Source organism: Bombina bombina, chromosome 2, assembly GCF_027579735.1.
Source record: "Bombina bombina isolate aBomBom1 chromosome 2, aBomBom1.pri, whole genome shotgun sequence".
Lineage (NCBI taxonomy): Eukaryota > Metazoa > Chordata > Amphibia > Anura > Bombinatoridae > Bombina > Bombina bombina.
Genome location: NC_069500.1, coordinates 1,224,899,824 through 1,224,920,711, shown reverse-complemented (window position 1 = coordinate 1,224,920,711; position 20,888 = coordinate 1,224,899,824). Strand labels below are relative to the sequence as shown.

Sequence of the window (20,888 nt, the reverse complement as noted above, 5' to 3'; positions counted from 1 at the left end):
TGATCTAGGCCCATTTTGGTATATTTCATGCCACCATTTCACCGCCAAATGCAATCAAATTAAAAAAAACGCTAAATTTTTCACAATTTTAGGATTCTCACTGAAATTATTTACAAACAGCTTGTGCAATTATGGCACAAATGGTTGTAAATTCTTCTCTGGGATCCCCTTTGTTCAGAAATAGCAGACATATATGACTTTGGCATTGCTTTTTGGTAATTAGAAGGCCGCTAAATACTGCTGCGCATCACACGTGTATTATGGCTAGCAGTGAAGGGGTTAATTAGGTAGTTTGTAGGGAGCTTGCAGGGTTAATTTTAGCTTTAGTGTAGAGATCAGCCTCCCACCTGACACATCCCACCCCCTGATCCCTCCCAAACAGCTCCCTTCCCTCCTCCATCCCACAATTGTCCCCGCCATCTTAAGTACTGGCAGAAAGTCTGCCAGTACTCAAATAAAATGTTTTTTTAAAAAAATAAAAAAAATAAGCATATTTACATATGCTACTGTGTAGGATCCCCCCCTTAGCCCCCAACCTCCCTGATGCCCCCCAAAACAGCTCTCTAACCCTCCCCCTCTGCCTTATTGGGGGCTATCTTGGGTACTGGCAGCTGTCTGCCAGTACTCAGTTTGCAAAAAAAATGTTTTTTTTAAAAAAAAAAATGCCATTTTTTCTGTAGTGTAGCTTCCCCCCCACACACACACAAACCAACCCCCACCACCTAACTGATGTTTATTTTTAAATATAATTTCCCCCCATTGTTTCATTTTTGTACCTTTTTTCTCTGTAGTGTAGCGGTTCCCACCCGCTCCCTCCCCATGCATGCACGCACGCGCCCGCCCCCCGTGCAGGTGCGCGCGTCCGTGCGTGCCCCTGGCCATCCCCGCCCACCATCCCGCCCCCTCCAGATCAGCATGGCCATCAATGTCCGCCACCCGCCTCCCATACTGGCTCCCACCCACCAACGAAAATAGCCACCGATCTCCGGTGCAGAGAGGGCCACAGAGTGGCTCTCTGTGCACCGGATGGCTAAAAAAGGTTATTGCAGGATGCCTCGATATCGATATTGAGGCATCCTGCAATAACTGGAAAGCAGCTGGAAGTGATCAGCATCGCTTCCAGCTGCTTTCCAGACCGAGGACGTGCAGGGTACGTCCTTGGTCGTTAACTGACTTTTTTTTTGAGGATGTACCCTGCACGTCCTTGGTCGTTAAGGGGTTAAAGGGATACTAAACCCACATTTTTTCTTTCATGAATCAGATAGAGCATGCATTTTTAAGCAACTTTCTAATTTACTATTATTATCATTTTTTCTTTGTGCTCTTGCTATCTATATTTAAAAAGCAGGAATGTAAAGCTTAGGAGCCGGCCCATTTTAGGTTCAGCACCCTGGATAGCGCTTGCTTATTGGTGACTACATTCAGCCAACCAATTAGCAAGTGTAACGCACGTTCTGAAACAAAAATGGTCCGGCTCCTAAGCATTATAGTCCTGCTTTTAAATAAAGATAGCAAGAGAACGAAGAAAAATTGATAAAAGGAGTAAATCAGAAAGTTGCTTAAAATTGCTTCTCTATCTGAATCATTAAAGAATAAATTTGGGTTTAGTATCCCTTTAATTATGTTTGCATGTATTTTTCTTTGGGTTTATTTCTTTGCTGTCTTCTTTAGGTAACCGGTGCAACATCTCTTTCTGTGCATAGGTATCAGCTATACATATTTTAATAACAGTTTCAAGGTTTGGTAGAAATACTGCAGTTTGTTTTGCTGCTCTTCATGACTAGTGCTGTAGATTGTTAAAGGGACATGAAACCCAAAATGTTTCTGTCATGATTCAGACAAAACATACAATTTAAGACAACTTTCTAATTTACTTATATTATGAATTGTGTTTGATTATCTTGGTATTTGTTGACAAAGAAACATCAATGCACTACTGGGAGCTAGCTGAACACTTTGGTAAACCAATAACAAGAGGCATATGTTTGTAGCCACCAATCAGCAGCTAGTTCCTAGCTCCTGAGCCTACCAATGTATCTTTTTCAACAATTGATACCAAGCAAATTAGATAATAGAAGTATTATTTAGCCTTGCAAAGAATAAGCTGATTTATACTTTGCAAAGAGTAGTTAAGGGTGCTACTAGGGGCTATAGCTCCAAACCTGGGTAATAAAGCCTGAAAACAAACTTAGGCAATAGTCCCTAGTAGCTCTGAGCACAGTACAGTACCTTGCCAAATTATTAGACCCACTGCTCAAAAGTCATTTTTTCTGACAAAAAGGGAGGGTTTAATCATTGTTCTGTTAGTGTTAGTGACAGCCAAATGGGCTTTTTGAAGACTAGCAACAAGCCTGCATGTACAGGTGTGTTAATGTCTTCTCATGTGGAAGACTCTGCTAATATGGGTTGTCAGATTTTTCCTAACCTTCAAAATGAAGTTATAATATAAGGCTAAAAGGATAACCCCCAAAAGAATACCTATCATAGACAAAAAAACAACAACTCATTATTAATAACTCATTATCATTACAACAAAAAACTCTTTATTAAAGGGAGTGTTTATTACTATTCAGAATTCTCAATTTTTCCACAATTATTGTCTGGGTTTCCTTTATATACTATCTCATTTTAGTATAATGTTCCTTTTAAACTAATGTACTTAGAATATTGCTACTAAAACAGTGTGCACTTTTCTATGGTTCTCTGTTCTCTCCAAATTCCTTGCTGGAACGTTAGCATCAGGGGAAATTTCAGACCAGTATTGTCTGCTTATATAAATGAATGCAGGAACATATATCTGTTGTGTTGTTTGTTCTGAACCATTTTGCCTACATCTGATTTAAACATAGAAACACATATTTTGCTGGCAGATAAGAGCCATAAGCCCAACAAGTCTGCACAAAAATACAAAAGTTTAAGTTTATTAATTTGTAGGACAGCCTTATGCTTATCCCAGGCATTATTACATTTCATGATTACCTTACTTTTTTTTACAATGCCCTCTTACTTTTGCTTTGCAATGATATGTACTATGGGTTCAGTTAGTTACCCCTCATTTTATAAGAAGACCAATTATTGAATATGTTTTACTTTTGACAGCCTCTTAAGAGCCAGCTGCTGCAGCAACTACTACTATTACTAATTAAATTATTATTATTATTGCAATCATTTATGTGTCAAGTGCCAGCTTATTCTGTAAAAGTAAGTACATCATTATAGGGTTAAACGATAAGTAGAATTTGCAATTTAGAAAACACATCTGATAAACCGATGCAAGTGCTTCTGCACAGTGACTGCAATCTTGAGGAAGAGCATAAACTCTAGAGATTATCTCCCCTTTAATCCCAGGCAGTTAATACACAATGTATTGCTTTACAGTTGTAGGGTGGTTGTGTAACATTCCCTTAGCACTGCAGTGTGAGGAGTGAACTACATTATTATGTCACATACAACAGCAGGCACTGCTTCTAACCCTGCATGTTAGAGAGGCGGTCTTACTACCAAGGCACTGGCAGGAGGGTGAGGGGACAAGGGGCCGGCTGATAGCAAACCGTTGCTACAACTAAAGTAGAAAAAAGGCAGATCACTGTGTGTAGCGTCCCTGACACCAACCCACAACAACCTGACCGCAGCCCTCGCCCTCATATATAAGGTGCAGGTAGAGGTGTCTGGAACAAGCAGAGGGCAGGATCACCCTGTGGCATCATCACTACATTGTACCATGGCAGACACTCTCCGGAGGCTGAGCAACAGCGAGACTTGCAGGTTGTTACAGGACAAGCTGGAGGACTGGTACAAGGATTATCACGTGAGTGAGCTGGTAGATCTAGAAAAGGCTTTATTTAGTTTGTATGCACTTGATGGATCCTATGTACATTAAATATGCACTTTATAGTTATGATCAAATCATTTTTTTAGTTTAGTCATTTAGTAGGAAATTTATATTTTTCCTTGTACCTAAAATGAACCTATGTTAAGCAACGCGTGGATCTTTCAGTTGCTGCATGACATGGATTAGTGTTTGCATGTGAGTTCCTTGTACATTAAAACCCACTCTATCAACCTGTCGATGGATACACACTATAGAGAAGTAATGCGTTCTCATTTGTTAATGACCGGTTAGTTTTACAAAAATACTCGTATGATGCATCATTCATGCAGGTAAACTTAGTTTTTATTTGAGTGGGTTTGGTGTATAAAGCTGTGCGAATGATTTATGTAAATCTAATTAGCATTTGAACTGCTTGTAAAACAGAATAGTAATAACACCGACAAAAAGATGCATTGATTCATTATCACACTCTGTTAAATAGAAGGTTATGCATTATTGTTTATGATCACAACGTAGAGGTATTTGGCTACAAGATTTGTGCAGATAAGAGCTCTATTTGCTAAGTTTATCTTGCTGTGATTTGAAAGCCTGGTAACCAAGGACGCCTGTTGCCATGGCGATTAGAACGCTCATTCAGGGAAGAATTGTAACGCTGCTCCCATGCCAGCAACTAATATTACAACACACCAAGTTAGTGCCCTAGTACTATTGAATCTAATCTAATATAATACCATGACCTGATTTAGTCACACCTATGTGCATCCTGCAGAAGAGACTGGTCAGGGAACAGTGACATAATAACACTTATGCTAACACACATATATGCTAGATGTTTGCTGCTTCTATATTAAAAAAAACACACAATATAGGACACGCTTCTATATATAATGCTGTTTATTATTGTATAAGATTAATTTAATTGTAGATCATTATAGAACTGTAGTTTATTGAATAAATATAAAATTGTATCTATATTAGGCAGGCACACGGTGATCATGTATGTAAATACGCCTCATAACGTTTTTAAAATATTTGAAAATTTTTATTATTATACAGGATCTTCTTTGCAGCTCTGGGCAATGAATCTGTAAAGCATTTATGCAATGCAAAGTAATGATGAGTAATTATGTGTTGTGTGACTGAGCTGTCTCCCCAGTTCATTCATCTGGCAATAAATGCTTCTATCCAAAATGAAGTGAAAATCTTAAAATAGAAAATACTACCAGCTCTTATACCATATTTACATATGTGCAACTTTACCTTATAGCAGTTATTAAACTAACATTATACTTTTAATCTTAGGGACCATTAAGCAGAGTCGAATTGCATAATCAACAAATGCATAATAATTTTTTTTTTAAATTTTCAGCCAATCACAAAATGCAAATATGTATATACTGTAAATGCTTCCACATGCTTCGTAGGAGGTATTGCCTCAGAAAGTGTGTATTTAAAAAGATTGTGCACATTTAAATAATGAAATTGAATTGGAAAGTTGTTTAATTTTGGGTGCTGTATCTGAATCATGAAAGTTTAATTTTGACTTCAGTGTTCCTTTAATTATTTTATATCAATTGTAGAAAGGAAAGAACAAAAACTATGTTCTGCAATAGTCAGAATATTCATAATATATTTATAATTCTATCTAATTTTTCTCCACAACAGAGACTATAATAAGCTTTATTTTATAACAAAATACACTTGCACATTGCCGGAACATGAACATTCTACATTTGCAGTATAATGTCAGCAAATAAACCACCATCAATTATTTGTGAAATGCTATGTTATCATTATTTTCTGAGATAATAAAATAGTATCTAAGCTAACTAGCAAAAATGTGCAGCACTTCCATAGACATAATAATGGTTTGCAATTAATTTGCATACATAGTTATACTGTACTTTAGTAATAAAAAATAAAAAAAAATAAACATTCAGTTTCTGAAATAAAGTGTCAAGTATTACATTTAGATATATATGCAAAGTTCAAGTTTTCTATAAAGCAGTTAAGGGGATAGGTAAGTAAAAATGAAACTTGAAAGATTCAGTTAGAGTATGTAACATTACAACACGTTTACATTTATTTCTATTTTCAGATTTACTTTGCTCTTTTGGTGTCCTTTGTTGAAAAAATAATGTACATACCCCTCACTACTGGAAGCAAGCTGGTGATTGGTAGCTACACAAATTGTCTCTTGTCATTGGCTCACAATATGTGTTCAGCTAGCTCCCAGTGATGCATTACTGCTCTGGAGCTGACTTACACTGTGTGTTTAATCCATTTTCCGGGGTTACACTTATAGTTTTATGCAAGCAATAGAATAATAATAAAATGCTCTAATATAGTGGTTCCCAAAGTTGGCAGTACTGCCCCCTAATAGGCAAAAGAGGTGGAAGGGGGGCACAGGGACGTGCACTCATAGGAGGCAGGGGAGGCAGTGCCTACCCTGCCATATGTGGCCAAAGCTTAATTAAATTTTAATTAAAACAAAAAAAGTAAAAAAAAAAAAATATTTCCCCCCCCCATGTAATGCTATGGAGAGGCAGGTACAGGAACGCTTCTCTGCATTGCAGAACATGGGTCAAAGGAAAAGATGTGCTGCAGCGCCACCTGTGTTCTGTCAATATATTAGCAGCAAAAATTGGGACCAATAGGAGGCACCCCTCTTGATGCCTCCTAGCAAGTGAAGGACATATAGATTAATCAGAAGGAGGATGCAGTGAGCATGGTCATGTGACACAACTGGTAGCTGAGGTAACCTAAGAACAGATGACACCAAGCAGAAGAGTAAAGTAGTATTCTACATCTCTTGTGATTCACAAATTGTGGGGACAGGGGGGGACAGTAAGGGGGACAGTAAGTAAGGGGGGGACAGTAAGTGAGCATAACCCAATACTGACAGGAAGTCAAAGGGTCAATTCAAATTTAAATCCATAATTTAAAACCCAGAGTTTGAAGTTAAGTGTGCAGTGTCCACATTATTTAAATTAAAGTTTTTGACATTGAATATTGCTAAGCCTCCCTTTTTCATGGTTATTTTATTTAATTAGGTACAAACTCCATATATGTTATGTCTGTTCAGTCAGAGGATGCAGTATCTATTTTTATTTTTCTCTATGGCTCCATTTATTTAAAGACTGCTGTTAACTTGTAATTCACAAATCAATTGAAAGCTGTTGCATTGTGTTTTTAATATGTGCTGTTTTTATACAAGTTTATATTAATAAAAAGGAGATAATGAGTCATTTAAAAAATATATGTAATTATTGCAGTTAAATGTTTTTAGAAATAATGCCACTGTAAAGTAACTGGTTAAACACATAGTCAAAGGGAGACATTTAAAATTAAACTTTCATGATTGAGGTAGAGCATGCTATTTTAATAGACTTTTCTAGTTATTTATATTTTGAGAATTAGCATCAACTGTTACTGGCCCCATGTCAGCAAATCAAATTAGTTTTTGAAAGGAACATGAAAGTCATAATTACATTTCCATCATTCAGATAGAAATTGCACAAAAAATAAAAATAAATAAACTTTCTATTTTACTTTTATTATTATGTACTTCATTCTTTTGGTATCCTTTGGTGTCCTTTGTTGAAGAGCATATCTAAGTGGGATGTGCACATGCGTTTCTTGAACACCATATTGCAGCAGCTGTGTTGGCAGTTTGATAACTTGTCCTTTGTGTAAAACTTGTATGGTAAATTATTTCTGTTTTTACAATACAGTAGTGAGTAGAGAAGAGATTGTGTATCATTCTAATTGCTTAGTAACTGGCACTGTGCCACAGAATTGTGTGAGTGTGTATGTGAGCAGAGTGTGTGTGGGTGTCAGTGAGCAGAGTATGTGTGCTTTATTCTCCAGGTAATCAATACATTTCCGATGAGCTGGTGCTTTAGTGCAGTGTTTCTCAACAATGGTCCTCAAGTACCCCCAACAGGCCAGGTTTTCATTATAGCTGAATCAGTGCACAGGTGAAGTAATCAGCTGATCAGTAACTCAGTGGTTACTAACTTGCCATCACCCGTCACCTGATTATGTCACCTGTGCACTGGTTCAGCTATCATTTAAACCTGCCCTGTTGGGGGTACTTGCGGCCCTCTGTACATGTGTTTCTCCGGCATATCATATCTAGTGCCTCACCAGCCTCTGACCTCACTGCACGTCACTGGGGGGGCACTGTGATTACCATAGGGTATACTAGTCAGAAAGGAGTGGAAAATTATGTTAGTGAGCCCCTACGAAGGATAGTTATTGTAATTTGTTGTGCTTTATCCCAGATGTGCAAAGCAGAAGAACCTTCTTGCTTTGTATTTGGAGTTTTATTGCTCTTTACACTTAAGAATTTTCTTCATTGAAAGTTCAGGTATATCAGCAACTTTCACTTTCTCTTACTACAAAAAATTGCAATCACTTGTACTGTAGGATTGCATTCTTTGTTTTGTCAGTGCTGTACATTAGCATTGCATGATTGTGTAGTAGCAGGAAGCACAGTAAAGGCTTGTTAGGCTTGTCATTGTAGCTTTGTACACAGTCAGCCATCTAAGGTTTTTAAGTCTCCTGTCATCAGGTGCTCTACATAACACTTTGGTAAGTAGAATACACTTTCTATGAAGTTGATTTATTGGTGCAGTAGTACAACTATTATCCAAGCAAATAAATAAATTCCAGAGCTCCCACTATTGCAATTTAAGACCCCTGCTAACTAAATGACATGAAACTAGCGATTGAGAAACTGGTATTACTCCATTAAACCCATCCATTAGATAAGCATTTTTGTACAGTGAATTAATTACTAAGGTCCAGATTACAAGTGGCACATTAACAGTTATGCGCAAGCTCTCGTAAAAGTTGAAAGTAAATGCAAATGCGTGAGCGCAATCATGATTTACACTATAATAATTACCGCATTCTTTAGAGCTCTGGTTAACTGTTTCGAGAAACAAAATAGTCTCACAAACCACATAAAAAATACATTACAAAGTACAGTTACACACATAATAATACTAATAACAATTATTTAAAAAAAAAATGCACAAAAAAGATATAAGGGCTCAAAGATGTGATATCTCATGTGTTAGGGGAAAAAAAGGCAGGCAAAGGGCTTTAAAGGGACAGTAAACCTTAAAAACAATGTTATATAATTCTGCACATAGTGCAGAATTATATAACATTATTTAGGTGCTATAGCCATAAAATCATTTTTTACCGTTTAAAATGTAAAAATGTCAGCGCTTTTACAGACCCGCTCTCTGCTCTCTGCTGAGCGGGTCTGTAATATTCAGTCAGCGCATCGGGCCAGCTGTATAGTCACAGCCCGGCCCGACCGCGCCATAGCACTAAGTGCAGCTCGCTCCTGTGATAGGAGCGAGCTGCACTTAGTCTTATGGCGCGATCGGGCCGGGCTGTGACTATACAGCTGGCCCGATGCACTGACTGAATATTACAGACCCGCTCAGCAGAGAGCAGAGAGCGGGTCTATAAAAGCGCTGACATTTTTACATTTTAAACGGTAAAAAATTATTTTATGGCTATAGCACCTAAATAATGTTATATAATTCTGCACTATGTGCAGAATTATATAACATTATTTTTAAGGTTTACTGTCCCTTTAACATAGAGATACATACATATACATGGGGTTTATAAAACTATTGCACAGTTGCTATCAAGTGTAAAAACCTGGTAGCAGAAGATCAAGACAGCAAAGTTTAAGTTAAGCCAAAAAATGTATTTTAAAATTTGAAAATGTTTACGTTACTCCTTTAAAATGTATTGTGCTTTATAACTTTAGCTTTGTAACTTTATTAGCGGTTGTGCACTGCTAGTCTGAATATTATTTTTACAGGGTAATGTAGGGGGCACTGATAGTGAGTTTATAGAAGCAAGGGGGCAGTGACATGAAAAAGTTTGGGAACCACTGCACTTAAAGGGACACTTAAAGGGACAGTACACTGTAAAATTGTTTTTATATTAATATATTTTCAATGAATTGTTATACCAGCTGCAGGGTATTAAATGTATGAGAAATTGCATTCTCAGGTGTATTTGTGTATATGAAGTAGCTGGTTTTGTGCTTTTAAACCACAGCCCATTACAATGGGTTGAGCTTTAGGTAATATCATATCTCATTATGTTATCACTTTGTGTACACACACTTGCTTCCTTATCTTAAGGAAAACTAAAGCTTAATACATAGAGAGAACAATGGAAAATTATCATTTTATTACTTAACTATCCTGCACCCCATTGTGAGTGTAATTTCTTCTACTGGCTGTGTTTACTTAGACTATTCAATAGCTTAGACTCCAGTATCAAAACTTTCAGTATAGGTTGGGAAACCATAAGCTAAATCAGCTATTTCAAAGGACAAAATAGGGGTAAAGGAGCTACATGTAAACAATTTAATACACTCCAGCAGGTAAAATTAATCATTGGGAACAATTTAAATGGGCGAGCAATTTTGGGTGAACTGTCCCTTTAAGTCAAAATAATCTCTCATGAATCAAAAAGAGCATGCAGTTTTAAGACACTTTCCAATTTACTTTTATCATCAGATTTTACAGTCTTTTTATATTTACACTTTTTGGGGAACAAAATCCTACTGAGCATGTGCAAAAGCTCACAGTATATACTTATACTAGTCTGTGATTGGCTGATGTCTGTCACATGATACAGGGGGCCTGATAGTGGGAGAAAATAAAAAAATTGTCAGAAAAAAATCTGCTGCTTATTTGAAATTCAGAGTAAGTGTTATTGCTTTGTCTTTTTATTATGTACTTGTTAATTATGTAATTCTACTGCATTGAGTGGTCCTTTAAATAATAATGAATTTTCTTTTTGCACTTTCATATCCCTTTAAAAGAAAATAGCTTAAACAATGCTACATTTGCACATGTCGTGACTTTTAAATATCCCTTCTTGGGAAAATAATATTCAGTATGTTATACTATTTGACCAGTGTTCATATAGACTGAAAATCTTGGATTTTATGGTAGGCGATGGTTTGCTCACTTATTATAAAACAATTTTTTTATTTTTTTTATTTTGCAGCATAGATGTTATTCTGCCTCAACCTTCCCCATATTACACATATTAGTTGCTTTATGTCGATCTATATAGAAACGTATGTGTTCATTTGCCTCTGCTAAGTTTTTTTCATTTTTGACATTACTGTTATTCATTATGTGTGATCTAAAAACTACATTAATTGCACCAAAAACCATTCCCATGTGATTGATGGTCACATGTTCCACTTGTATGTGTGCGGGAAGGAACTCTGGGAAAAGGAAATATATATATTAAAAATGGAATGCGTGCATATTATGTGTGTGTCTTTTTTAATTACTATGCTGTGTGAAGTAGTTAATAAAAAGTGACTCAGTTTTCATGTACAGATAGATGTGAGTTCCATATTGTTTATTGGAATAAATGTACACTTATCCAAACAGACCGGCACCTGTAATGATTACAATTAACTTAATGGGACATGAAACCCAACATTTTTCTTTCATGATTCAGATAGAAAACAGCTTTCCAATTTACTTCAATTATCTAATTTACTACATTCTCTTGGTATCCTTGGTTGAAGTAGCAGCAATGCACTACTGGGAGCTAGCTGAAAGTCAATGAAGACAGGCATATATACCATAATCAGCAGCTTCTGAGCCTACCTTGTATACTTTTCAACAAAGGATTCAAAGAGAAAGAAACAAACACGTTAATAGAAATAAAAAAAAAAAGGGTTTAATGTCTGTTTAAGCTACAGAAAACGTTTCTACTAACTACCAGTTGAGGGAAAATTTAATGGAAATGGATCATCTGAATGATATCCTTGGGACTGATGTTGCATTTATCTAGGATGCTCAGGTACAATAGTCCTATTTCTGAGTAAAATCAGTTGTAGACCTAACACCATTTAGTCCTTGAGTTTGGGGTTACTTTTGTCTGATAAATCCCTCTTTAGAATTATATCAAGGGTGAATCCTAAAATAAAGCTTTGCTTAAAGGGACAGTGTACTGTAAAAAAATTCTCTCATTTAATTTGTTCCCAATTATCCAAATACAATTTTTACAAATATTCAATTAACCTTTTTTGGGCATTTTAATTATCTGCTTTTGCCAGTGGTATCCCCACATAGTCTCAAAATGTCAATACTTAAGTATTGGCTATAGAAGAATGATGTAAACCTAGCCACCAGAAGGACTTACACAATAGATGTGCATTCTGCATTCATTTTTATAAACCAATGTTGAATATGGTCGCAGATAGTGGCATTTGGCTCTTTTCAGAGCTGGATTTATTCGTATAATAAGTGCAAGATCTGTGTGGGTTACACCATTAAACAAATAAATGCAGTTCCACTTAACCTCCTTTAAATATATAACATTTTACAATATTCTTCAGCAGCTTTTTTAGAAATAATAGTAGCTGTACAACATAATCAAAGGCGATTAAAGGGACAGTAAAGTAAAAACTTTTTCAGATAGAGCATGCAATTTTAAACAAATTTCCAATTTATTTCTGTTATCAAATTTGCTTTGTTCTCTTGGTGTCATTTATTGAAGAATAAAACTAGGTAGGCTCAGGAGTGTGCATGTGTCTTTAGTACTCTATGATAGCAGTGTTTTGTATAACAAAGCTACAAATAATGTTGAAAAACACTTCTGCCATAGAGTACTAAAGACAATTGCACACTCCTGAGCTCTTATGAGTCTACCTTGTTTTACTCTTCAAAAAAAGATAAAAAGGGAACAAAGCAAATTTGATAATAGAAGTAAATTGGAAAGCTATTTAAAATTGCGTGCTCTACCGGAATCATGACAGAATTTTTTTTTACTTTACTGTCCCTTTAAGTTCTTTGTCACACTCCATTCGTAAATGCAACAGCAGTTAGTAACAACAACATTCATCATGTACTTGAAGATTTTTATCAGACATAGCTGTGTGTTTATTGTAAAGAACACACATTCTGACCTAAAGGAGGTTTTCTTAGCCTCTGAATTTTTCACATTGGAAGTTGAAAAAGTAGAACCTGCAGCAGTCTGGGAAATGCCTAGGAATAGATCACAAACACCAAAGCATGTACAGAAAATGCCTAGCCCAATGCTTAGTGTTTTTTTCTGCACTGGATGATAGAAGAGGAGCACTGCATAAGGGTGAGGAGACATAGAAGAGCTGCAGAAGTTTTCTGGAAAAGTAGTCAGAGCTAATTCTGATGCCGGGCCGGTGCTACAATTGAGGCAGACTAGGGGACCGCCTAACAAAGGCTTCATAGAGAGGGGCATATGGGGTGGCATAAAGGCTAGAATAGAAGGGGTGTCCGCTGAAATATAGGGAGGCAGAGAGTGCAGGTCAGCCAGAACAGCTGGAAGCATCTGGCTGAAATATTTCCCTGCATAACCCCTGCTCTCTCTGCAATACTTTATCAGCCTTCTTAAATGTTAGTGGAGCTGGTGACAGCAGTGGGAATTGCCTCTGCCAAAAGCCTAATGCAATTAATGTGCTCTATTGAGGGCTTGAAAATGTTATACTCATGGGAAAATTTATCAAGATGCATTTACAGCTTGCAATTCAAGCTGTCAAGAGTGAATCTGCAACTACAAATCTAGGGAGCAGTCTCTGCATCGTATCCCAGCATAAAACACCTTAAATTTGCTTGTTCTGGGTGATTGACAGGTCCTGCTCTTATGGTCTTCTGCAGTCATTAAGTTTGAAAAACTTGGAGATTACAATTTCTTTGCTTGAGAAATTTTGCGCCCGAAGCTGGATACATTTTTATTTTATACATGCTAGTATAAGTCTAGGTAGAATGGCTAAACAGATAAGGGGTGGTTTATGTATTTCCGTCACTGTTTTATTCATTATGCAGACAAACCACTGATTTACCGTGTTGTGCAGAGCCACCACTTTGGTACGTTATGTCATGCAGAAATTAACCGTTATAGCTATTATAATTATAATAAAGCAGATTAACATAATTTGATGTGATAATATAAATCTAAGTTCTCTATCATTATAGATAAAATATTTATCTATAATTATATACATAACTCATCAGTGAAACATTTTGTTAAGAAGCAAGGGAAGGGGGGGGGGGGGGAATTGTATCTTTGCCCGTGTAGCCAAAACCCTAGCACTGGTTCTGTTCTGATGCCAAGTCTGGCTGTCATGCTGCAGTCTCCATTCATGGCATTGACATTACTATAGGATAGAAGTTTTGCAGAGAAACGTTAAACCAATGTTTAAGGATTTAATGTTAAGAAAATAGAAGAATGTTGCCCCAAGAATTTTGCACAGTCAACTGCAATTTATCATACAGTAAAAAAAATAGTTTATGCCCTAAAATGAAAATTAGCATACAATTAGGTGTACATCAGAGCTTTATCAGAGCACTACATAGCAAAAGTGTGTATATTAGCACAACTAGTCCACGTAAAATCCAGTATAAATAGATGCTGGAAAAATCCAGTGCTAAGTTTACCTGCTTTTGCAGAGTGCTTGGTATCAAAGAAATTAGCAAGCAAGAGAGGAGCCCCAAAGAGTTACGACCAGACTAATTACAAAGTAGGCACTTTAACAGTTACAGTTTTCATTGTTGGCATGAACAGACTTGGAGACAAAGAGAAGCTTTCTGGTTTCTTTTATAGCTCACTTAATTTTAACAAAGAGAGTTTTCAGTCTTTCCCATGTTACATTGAGACCGAGAAATTTGCCATGGAAATAACACCCTATGCCAGGCTGATAAAAGATTACCTGAATGTTAGCACAAATAAGACAGCCCATTTCAATACTAGACTGTCCCTCAAACAAAACTGACACCCAAATAGCACACTTTACCCCCTTAGCGGCTGAACCATGTCACACCCCTCTGCTGAACTGTTTTGGAGCTTTAGATGCTTTTCACATGTAAACACTACTGGAAGTAATTTTTCAGTCAGAAACCCACACAAACTATATAATGTTTTTATTTCTGCGGATGCAAACTATACCATTTTGTAATTTATATACAATGACGTGAGAAAAAAACAAACAACAAAAGTGTGAAAAATGCATTTTTAATTACAATTTTGATAAACAAGGTTGTAAACAACAGCATGTGCTATTTTTTTCCCTAAACTCTAGAGTAAAAAGAAGAAAGGGTTATTCTCATATAAATATGATTATTTGATTATATGTATATAAATTTAATCTGCACATAGGGGCTTCTGTGAGCCTCTACTGCAATAAATCACATCTGTTTTAGCCAGGGGATCACCACACCTGGGTATTCCAATTAAGACAAGGCTTTTATTTTAAAAGGGGGCTTTGGTGCTTTAAAATGAGGGGTCTTTTTGATGACTTTTTATAAGTTCCTAGAGTCCCCAGTCTGTTATTAAAGTGCTTAAACTGTTTAGCCCAAGGCAATTGCCTTCAAGAGATGGGTCTTTTGGGATTCTGAGCCTTAAACAGACAATAAAGGCAAAATAAACTTTCATGATACAGATAGAGCATGAAGTTTTAAGAAACTTTCTAATTTTCTTCTATTATCACATTTTGCACAGTCTTTTAACCCCTTAAGGACCAGCCATGGACCCTGGCCATATTTTGGACTATCTTGTTAAACTATGTTCATTCTGTCTGTCTAGCAGTCTAACCACTCTTTCCTACTCATATTGACATTATAGTTAAAGGGACATGAAAGTCAAAATTACACTCTCATTGTTCAGATAGAACCAATTTACACCTGTTATCAAATTTACTTATTTCTCTTGGGTTTCTTTCAAATTTAGTTGTAAAAAATTCTGCTATATAGTGCTCAAGGTGCACCTGCTCCTGAGCATACCCATGTATGTTCTTCATCAAAGGTTAACAAGAAGGAAATGTGATAATAGGAAAAAAAAAAGTCCCCCCCTAAAATGCATGTTCTATCTGAATAATGATTGTTCAAAGGGACAGTAAAGTCATTCTTTTTTCAGATCATGCCATTTTAAACAGCTTTACAATTTAAGCAACTTTTCTGTTATCTAAGTTGCTTCATTCTTTTTGTATCCTTTGTTGAAAAACATATGTATGTAGGCTCAGGAGCAGCAGTACACAACTGTAATCTACCTGCTGATTGGTGGCTGCACATATATCCCTCCTATCATTGGCTCACCGGATGTGTTCAGCTAGCTCCCATAGTGCATTGCTACTCCTTCCAAGGAAACCAAGAGAATAAAGCAAATTATATAAAATAAGTAAGATGGAAAGTTGTTTAAAATTGCATTTTTTATCTGAATCATGAAAAAAAAATTGGGGTTTCAAGTCCCTTTAAGTTTGACTATTCATATCCCTTTTATATCTGCTTACTACAATCATATTTTGTAACCATCATGCCACGTAACTTGTAATAGCTGCCTATATATATATATATATATATATATATATATATATATATAGATATATATATATATATATATAGATTGTATTCCTAATGATTAATTTAAAAAAATGTGTAACCATTTGTAATCACTGTATTATTAACTCAGGGACTCATTCTACAAACGTAGTGTGCAATTAAAGGAATTTAAAAGTAAAGTATGACATATACATAAGGTCATGTTGCTTAAGTAATGCAGTTCTGAAAATAAGTCACTATTTTGATATATCCATGTAACTCCAACGTAGCTGCACAATGTGACCAAAGGAAGCACCAGAGACTTTTATATTTTTCCTAAGGGAATTCTAAAGCTGGAAATATTCTTTCAACTATATTAAATAACATTATTATTATATGCATGAATTAATGGTGAGTAAACAGGACATGATACTAAAAAAAAATATTTAAAGTTCCATCTAAAACATAATGTTTCAAAATGTATTACAGGTCTTTGTTTTTGAAAAAAAAAAATGGTTTGCTCTGGCCTAGGCTAAATAAATAAACCTTTTCTATTGGAGTCCCAGGACTCAGTTGTATGTAATCATACATTTCCTGCTATTTTTTTTTTCCATTTGTTTAAACAGTTTTCAGAAAAGAGAGTGATTGGTGTGATAGCTCTTATGATGACAGTGGGCTAAATCCAAAAATGTCACAAAAATCCCTTTAATTGTGAAAAAACAAGAATGAAAGGAAAAGGGGGTTGGCTAAGCGCTCCTAGAAGGGAGATGATTGTCAGTGTTATGTGCGTTTAAATAAACAATTGTATAGTAAGGATAAATAAAATAAAGTTTATTTGACACAATATGTCTATAAATGGTGCTTTGTGTGAATCAATAATACAGCTGTACTAGCAAATCTTAATATTCATAAAAGTAAAACACATAAGATGCCGGCATCAAGAAAAATGCTAACTTATAGGTATTCCATATACCATAATAAAAACGGGATGCAATATAAAAAGCAGACTATAAAAACAATCAATGTAAATCCTAGAATATACAGGCTAAGTAACCCAAAACATTAACAGGTGGGATAAAATAGTGTGGTTTAAAGCGATATTGGTGCAAATATAGAAAGCAACCTGTACGGTATATAGTGTAATCCGGAATACACTTATGACACAGTATTGCGAAATATCTCAATCCTGGCCAAAATTTTAAGAGACAACATTTTGACAGACAAAATAGAAATAATTATAATGATGAAAGAGCCAGTAATAATAACTGGAGAATTCCCCTGTCAAACAGATACGAACCAATATATAATAATCATATATCTGGAGATGCTACAAATTCTTTTTTAGAGCATTCCCAATAAAAGAAGGGACTTCAAAAACCTGGGTCAGAAACAAAGATACAATATGGGGCACTCCAAGAGCAAAAAGAGAGGCAGAAGAGGTAGAAAAACCCTAAAAAAAGAATAAGATAGCCATTTCACCAATAACAACAACAAAAAAAACCAACAAAGATTTTTAATATCAGTCAACAGATGAACAAGAAAATGTTCTTAAAAAAAGTCTCACATTTGCACCATCTTGCAAACTTAACAAATTTGCAACCTTAATTAAAATAAATCAATTTGTATGCAAATTAACCCTCACAAGATATTTATTGAAAACACAGATCAATAGATTAGAAAACATAAATTTAAATACTAATATACTAACTAATATACTAACTAACAGATTCGGAATTTAATTTCCTCACAATAGAACACCCCAGGGCCCCCATTTTTTATTTTTTGCTAAAAGTCCATAAAGATCTTCTACGACCACCCGGGCGACCAATTATTTCTAGCATAGAATCACTGTCCTCTAATCTATCACAATATGTAGATTACTTCCTCCAAGATTACGTAATTACCCTTCCAGCATACCTAAAAGATTCTACACACTTTTTGAATTACATAAATGAAATAAAATAATGGTTACCTGTGATGTTAATTCCCTGTACACCAATACTTGCCACAAGTTAGGACTTCAAGCCATCATACATTTTCTAAATAAGGACACAACACTTTTAAAGAACAAAAACAATTTTTATTACAAAGTATTGCATTTATTTTAGCCAATAATAGTTTTTTTATTTAATAACAAATTTTATTTGCAAAATAAAGGTAGGGCAATGGGCACAAGGTTCGCCCCAAGTTACGCCAATCTCTTCATGGGTTATTTTGAAGAAATTTTCTTCAATATTAGCCAATGGGGGTTAACCTTGTGCTGTATAAACGCTACATTGATGATATGTTTTTAATATGGAAAGGCAAAATTTAATTATTGTTCTTATTTTTTGAAGATCTAAATTGTAACAATTTTGGCCTGACATTCACATAGGAACAGAGTAAAAAACAAATTCACTTTCTCGATATCGAAATAGAAATTATTAATCAAGAGTTAAAAACTAAAACATACTACCTATAGATTCTAACAACTTTATGCAGTTCAACAGCTGTCACCTTGACCGCTGAAAATCTAACATCCATAAAAGTCAGTTCCTAGGGGTGAGAAAAAACTGTACAGAAATACAACAATATGAAGTTCAATCTGAGATATTAATAGAACGGTTTACAGATAAAGGCTATGATAAGAATGAAGATATAAAAACAAGGAATCAAGTAAAGGACATTGAGAGAAAGGACATTCTGCAAAAAATATTTAATCAGAAAAATGACTGCAGAAGAGAAACTTTAGAAATTGACGTCCCGTTTATAACAGGGTACAGCTCGCAAAATCGAGATACAAAGAAAATTATTATTAAACATTGGCATTTTATTCTTAAGGACCCCATTCTAGGTGATAGAGTTCAACAGCACCCTAAAATAATTTTTAAAAAAGCTAGAAATCTCAAAAATTATTTATCCCCCAGCGAATTTAAGAATCCACAAACCAATTATAAGGATACCACTCTTAAAGGAGAACAAATTTGTGTTTTTTTCCCTTGCCTTTCATGCAAGTCTTGAAAATATAGTAAAAAATTAAAAGAAATCCCCTTAACTGATGACAAGAAAAGTTTTAAGATAAGAGATAGTTTAAGATGTACTGATAAAAATATCATATCTCTTATAAAATGCTTGTGTAATCTTTTTTACATACGTTAGGCGAATCGTTGCCTACAAGACAGGATTAGGGAGCACATCTGGTATATCGAACAAAAGAATTCCAGTACTTTACTATACAAACTCTTTAAAGAGATACATCCTGGTAATTTAAAATGCTTCAAGTACTGGGACATTTTAAAAATTAATAATAATCAGAGGGGCAACATGGAAAAAATGTTGCTAAGAAAGGAAGCAGAATTAATTTTCAATTTCCATAGTTTACATCCACACAGGTTAAATAATGAATTAGATTTGAACTTTCTTTATTAATTTTGGATAGTTTTCAAATATCGCACAAAAACAGGATTTTAAACACTCTTTTATCATATTTCTATATTTCTTTACACCTGCAATATTAAATTTCTTAACACCTGCAATATTATATGGAGAATAACTAAATAGAGTATGATTAATATTCTCATACACTTATATGTATAAATAAACACATACCGCTAGATTTAGAGTTCTGCGTTAGCCGTCAAAACCAGCGTTAGGGGCTCCTAACGCTGGTTTTGGCCGCCCGCTGGTATTTAGAGTCAGTCATGAAAGGGTCTAACGCTCACTTTGAAGCCGCGACTTTTCCATACCGCAGATCCCCCTACGCCATTTGCGTAGCCTATCTTTTCAATGGGATCTTTCTAACGCTGGTATTTGGAGTCTTGGCTGAAGTGAGCGTTAGAACTCTAATGACAAGACTCCAGCCGCAAAAAAAAGCCAGGAGTTAAGAGCTTTCTGGGCTAACGCCGGTTCATAAAGCTCTTAACTACTGTGCTCTAAAGTACACTAACACCCATAAACTACCTATGTACCCCTAAACCGAGGCCCCCCCACATCGCCGCCACTCTATTAATTTTTTTTAACCCCTAATCTGCCGACCGCACACCGCCGCAACCTAATCTGCTGCCCCTAACATCGCCGACCCCTATATTATATTTATTAACCTCTAATCTGCCCCCCCAACGTCGCCGCCACCTAATCTGCCGACTGGACCTCACCGCTACTATAATAAAGTTATTAACCCCTAATCCGCCTCACTCCCGCCTCAATAACCCTATAATAAATAGTATTAACCCCTAATCTGCCCTCCCTAACATCGCTGACACCTAACTTCAAGTATTAACCCCTAATCTGCCGACCGGACCTCACCGCTACTCTAATAAATTTATTAACCCCTAAAGCTAAGTCTAACCCTAACACTAACACCCCCCTAAGTTAAATATAATTTTTATCTAACGAAATAAATTAACTCTTATTAAATAAATTATTCCTATTTAAAGCTAAATACCTGTAAAATAAACCCTATTATAGCTAAAATATTAATTATAATTATATTATAGCTATTTTAGGATTAATATTTATTTTACAGGTAACTTTGTATTTATTTTAACCAGGTACAATAGCTATTAAATAGTTAATAACTATTTAATAGCTACCTAGTTAAAATAATTACAAAATTACCTAACCTAAGTTACAATTAAACCTAACACTACACTATCAATAATATTAGGGTTTATTTTACAGGTATTTAGCTTTAATTAGGATTAATTTATTTA

The 20,888-nt window shown here is 35.4% G+C and overlaps 1 protein-coding gene across 2 annotated transcripts in view; it reads left to right on the top strand.

Moving 5' to 3' along the window:
• The first annotated feature begins 3,674 nt into the window (after nucleotides 1-3,674).
• SPATA18 (spermatogenesis associated 18) overlaps nucleotides 3,675-20,888 on the top strand; it is a 59,628-nt gene continuing 42,414 nt past the window's right edge. For both annotated transcript variants that reach the window (XM_053700865.1, XM_053700864.1), the window contains exon 1: nucleotides 3,675-3,808. In XM_053700865.1, coding sequence (XP_053556840.1) covers nucleotides 3,722-3,808 — 87 coding nt within the window. In that variant the 5' untranslated portion in view covers nucleotides 3,675-3,721. The remainder of the gene's footprint in view (nucleotides 3,809-20,888) is intronic.